The following is a 5372-nucleotide window of genomic DNA, read 5'->3' as shown; positions in this document are numbered from 1 at the left end:
GGAAAAATTTCTGAGGAAAAAGTACATAGGAGTTTGCAGATGGGAGTCCAGCAGTGTGAGGGTGATAATAGTCAGGTTCCCTGTCACACTGAACATGTAGGTGAGAAATAGAAAGACAAAAAGCAGAATTTGCAGTTGTGGGTCATTGGTTAGTCCCAGCAGGATAAACGTTGTTACTGCTGTGTGGTTTCCCATCACTGACTTTTGAAATCTACCCAGTCAGCATGTAAAAATAGATTTTATGACGACATAGGTATTCAAATTCTGTAGTAAAAGACAATATTTAAAAACCAAGCAAAGCAGTCTACATTTATTTTCTCCTTTCTCATCATAATCAATATTGCCACTATTCCAATAAACTTCCATAATATTACTAGTATGAGCAAGAGATTATTCCTTCAGGATTCCTGTTATTGTTAAATAATCCTACTTTTTCTCAGATCATTATTTACTCCTCAAAATTTATAAATGTAGTTTAGTATAATTCATTATATGAATTGGATTTACAAATAAGTTAGAAAAAGTGATGATGTTCCTTAAGCCTTCTTTATCCAAGATAAACCTTAGATATAGGACATATCCAAATGGTTAAGAACATGAATTCTCTTCAATTGTCCCAATCAAGGGATTGTTTTAAGAGTAAACTGCATTTCTCCTGGAAAACAAAATATAATAATAAATCTTTAGATTTTTCTTTGTTTATTCTTCTTTACTTTTATGCCTTCTTCTTAGCCCTAAGATGATTTGATGGTTAATTACATTGTCTATAGTGTCAGAAATATTGTGTTCAAGATATTTGCAAAGGAGTATCTTTAGATGCACTCATGTTATTTTCAATTAATTGACTCTGGTACCTTTTCTCTCAAAATTCCGAAGCTAAAATTACATTTAATATCACTAACTATAGTCTCCAGGTGGTGCCTTTTGCATTATGTATTTAATTTCTTTAAAAAGAGAGTAGTAGTTCTACCTTCTCTTCCTACCTCTACTTAGTTTAGACTTTAAGCCTCTGCAACCTGACTTTCACTTCCAACCCCTCCCTACTGAGTTTCTAACACCTACAGGAACTTCATTACTGTGAAGCACAAGGCTAGACTCTTTATTTTAAAACTCATTAAAGTTATACAAAAATATTCACTGTAGTTAATTTTAGCCAGGCACTGGGAAAGAGGGGTTAGGTGACAGTGGAGAAATTAAAAGTTAGAATAATGTTGGTATGATAATCAAGAGTTTCATATGCATATTAATATTTGAGATCCACCCAGACAGTTAAGAAAAGTTATTGCCCAAACTTGACATCATCACATATATCCACATCTCCCTCCCAGTTGGTGCTGTTCGTTATATCATTGTAACCACTTAATTTCTAAATTTACATTATAATTTCAGATACACATAAAGGATGAATAGAATGTTAACTGGCTTCTTTTTCTTGTATTATGAGTCTTATTTTGTTAATATTATTTTTGAGCATTATGTATAGTCTTTAGTAAGAGGAAGCGACTCTATTTCTAACTGCTCCTTGTCATTAACCATCATTAATTATTTATGTACAGTGATAACTATGAAAATATGTCCTATCTGAGTACATAATCTTTAGGCTTCCTGGTACTTTTTCCTTCACTGAATAAAATGGGATTGTGAATCTATGAAAAAAACACACAACTCAAATAAGGGAAATGATGCAGAGTGGACACCCCTAAGATGGAAACATAATATAAAGTTACCCGCCAACATTATATAATGACAGTCTGCCACGTATACTTACCTCATGTATTAAACCTTCAAGGTTTCTTAAGAAATAGATTAACAATGAAAACAGATTCCTCAGATGATCCTTCTACTCCCAAAGGAGTGATCTCTTTCTGAGCCTTATACCAATCAATAGCTTATACAAGGAAAGAAAAATAGTGCTTTGCTTCCCAACTCTCTGAGGTTTTTTCAAACCCCCTCATTCTCTTTCTCTATGCAAATTCTATTTTTGCTTTTGTTAGATAAGATCAAGTTATTAATGATTTTTCTTATATGCAAGTTATAAAGATTAATAAACAGAAACCTCATTGAAATTAGCGCTGGGAGGGTCTGTAGGTGAAGATCACACCCTACCACTCATGGTCTTACCTCCAACAAGATGTTTTTCTATTCCACTCTCCTAACAGGAAGAAGGAAGATTTCCTCAATAGGCAATCACTCAGCCAATGAAAAGCTGTTAAAAATCAGCCAAAGAAAAGCCACTAGATGTTAAACTGCCATGGAATTTTTGTTTACAAAAACCCATCTGAATTCCCACTTTTCTCTATAAAAGAACCGCCTCTCTTTTGTTTCTTCGGATGAGCGAAAGTTTGGCCATTAGATCACATGCCCCAAATTGCAATTGTTTATGGTCTAAATATTTAAATTTATTGAAATAAAATATCATATGTAATAAAAATATTAAGGGTGTTATTACTGGTTACAGTTTTAAATATATTAACAAGAAATCCAACATTTTAATCCAAAAATGACACCACCGTTGTGTCACAGCAACAAAAATGAAATTAAATGTTGAATACCAAATTGTTATTTCTTATTGTTCCCAAATAAATCTATTTTCTGGTGAAATATCCTGCTGTGTATTTATTTAAGGCTAACAAAATGAAATTGTATGCTAAAAATTTACTATGGTTTACATAATCGTTGCTTTGTCTTAAATTTTATTTATCTTAGAAATATTTTCCCCCCAATTACTCTAGGGCTATAAAAAGGGCAATAAGTAGAACAAACTATGAAGTAACTAAAAATTGACAACTTTGCTGTCATCTCCTTTTCCATACTTCCTCCTCTGAATACACAATAGGCAAAAATGGTCTTAGTGAAATACTCTTTTCAATTTTGGAAAAATGTTGTTTTATTCTTGGACATTGTAGAGAGAGCAGTTATTTGAGAGTTTAACCAAAAGAACCAGAATAGTATGTGAATGTGTGTGATCACTCTTCCATAACCTTAAATGGGACATACTTCTTGTACCAATACAGTTTTATTACACCTCTGCAGAGTACTTCTTTTTTTTTAAACATATTTTATTGATTTTTCCAGAGAGGAAGAGAGAGGGATAGAGTATCAGAAACATCGATGAGAGAGAAACATCGATCAGCCGCCTCCTGCACACTCCCGACTGGGAATGTGCCCGCAACCAAGGTACATGCCCCTGACCGGAATCGAACCTGGGACACTTCAGTCTGCTGGCCGACGCTCTATCCACTGAGCTAAACCGGTCAGGGCTGCAGAGTACTTCTTAAGCAACACACTCTTAGGCTCTCAAATGATTGCCAGGTATATTTAAAATCACGTTTTTCTCCCTATTTTCCTCTTTCCCCTGCCTTTGGCAAACAGTGTTCTTCTTTCTATTTCTAGTAATTTGCTTTAGGTACTTAAAAAAATAGAATCATATGGTAAAAGACAGAGAAAGAGAGAGAGAGAAAGAGAGAGAGAGAGAGAGAAATACTATTTTCAATCTTGCTATCTTGTGCAACAAAAAGTATCTCTCTCTCAGTCATTACTCTAATGAGTAATTTAGATATTAAGGGGACATTTCTGTTGAACTAATAGATGCTTAGGAAGGATGGAATTGTTTCTGCTTAAGTTTTTAATAATAAAAGGATATTATCTACTTAGGAAGTGTTCAAACTTGCCCTGGCTGGATAGTTCAGTTGGTAAGAGTGTAGTCCTGATACACCATGGTTGCAGATTCCATCCTGGGTCCGGGCACATACAAAAATCAACCAATGAATGCATAAATAAGTGGAATAACAAATTGATCTTTCTTTCTCTCTCTCTCTGAAATCAATCAGTAACACTTGTTTAAAAAAGAAATTGTTCCCATCCTTAAGGTTTGGCTTATTGGATAGAGTGTTGGCCTGGGGATGGAGGCATGAGGTTTGATTCCAGTCAAGGGCACCTGCCTGGATTGCAGGCTCTATCCGCAGCCGATCAATAATTCTCTTGCATCATTGATATTTCTATCTCCCTCTCCCTTCCTCTCTGAAATCAATAAAAAAATATATATTTTATCTTGTTGGAAGATACCCATTGTCTTCACTATCAGAGAAGTGCTAACAAGGATTGTGAACGCTGGAGAACCTTGAGCCCTTGCAAGGGCCAGAGCTATGCACCAATTATTTAGTTGAGACAATGGTTGCTCAAGCAATTTCCTGACCAAATAGTCTTAGAGTAATTCTTTGCTAATATTTACTGACCTTTAATACAGTCTGTCTGTTACCAGAATTGCCTGCCTGGCTATAGGTGTATCCAAAATTGGATAAAAGGTTGGCAAGGCCTGGGCACCAGTGGAAGTCCTTCCCCTTGCATCAGGCTTCCCACCTGGCCCCCAATATTTCCAAATTATTATTTCTTGTCTCATCTCTGTCATTTGAGCACGGCCCTTCTCCAGATCCCAAACACTGAACCATACGGGAAATGGCTTGCACATTATTTGAAAAAAAAAAGAAATTGATCGCATTTTAAGCAATGTTATATTCTTTTTGGGTATAAATTCCAGGGACTTGGAAAGTGTATTTCTGTATGTTCTTGATATTGCACTACATGGGTGACTACTTATGGATAAAAAATATAACCCTGGTTGTGCCCTTAGTCTTAGAAAGGACTACATACAATTTTGACTACAATTTTCCATGTTAAAAGTTGATATAAGCTTAATTAACCATGTTACAGAAAGATATGCCAACAAATATTTTTTTCTTATCTCTCAAAAGGAAAAGTAACTCCCATATCTACCTTATGACACTTATTCTTTTGATAATTTTCATGGTTTCCGCCCGCAGCTCCTCATTGTTTTTAACTGCGCCGTGTTCAGGGAGACATGCCTCTCCGCTGGTCTAACAGGGTTATCAACCTACCCTTACTCTCCAGGGATCTTCTGGAGCCTCTCCAGTTCTTTGAATTTCTCATTTTCATATCATATTAAGACTCTCATTAGTTGTTCTTTCTTACTGTAAATGCTGGAAACATTTTCCTTTGATCTCATCATGAATTTTGGCAAAGCAACTAAAATAGCAGCATCGGGAATGCTGTCCTTTGAGATACTAAGACAGAACAATAGCATTAGGCAGAGGCCAGGTGCTCATCCTGGTTATAATGGAAGAAAGCACAAGCCTGCTATAAGTATAAGCAATTTTAATAGCTGAAATATTCTGGTTTACCTAATTTCCCATGATATAATTGCTTGTAAAGTCTTTATTTAATATGAAAATACACATTGAGACAAATTTTTATGTATTCAGTGGTATTGTAGATTAAATTTATATTTTTTAGTCATAGAAACATTTATCTACTTTTAAAAACCTGGAGATATATGACATGCTTATTCTTTATTT

The 5372-nt window shown here is 34.9% G+C and overlaps 1 protein-coding gene across 1 annotated transcript in view; it reads right to left on the bottom strand.

The window, feature by feature from the left end:
• LOC102769874 (olfactory receptor 6C2-like) overlaps positions 1-195 on the bottom strand; it is a 1067-nt gene extending 872 nt beyond the window's left edge. Inside the window, exon 1 of the mRNA XM_006759856.1 lies at positions 4-195. Coding sequence (XP_006759919.1) covers positions 4-195 — 192 coding nt within the window. The remainder of the gene's footprint in view (positions 1-3) is intronic.
• Between the last annotated feature and the right edge of the window lie 5177 nt (positions 196-5372).

Source organism: Myotis davidii, unplaced genomic scaffold (genome assembly GCF_000327345.1).
Source record: "Myotis davidii unplaced genomic scaffold, ASM32734v1 scaffold297, whole genome shotgun sequence".
Lineage (NCBI taxonomy): Eukaryota > Metazoa > Chordata > Mammalia > Chiroptera > Vespertilionidae > Myotis > Myotis davidii.
The sequence above is the reverse complement of the archived record's forward strand: the minus strand, read 5'-3'. Positions and strand labels throughout refer to the sequence as shown.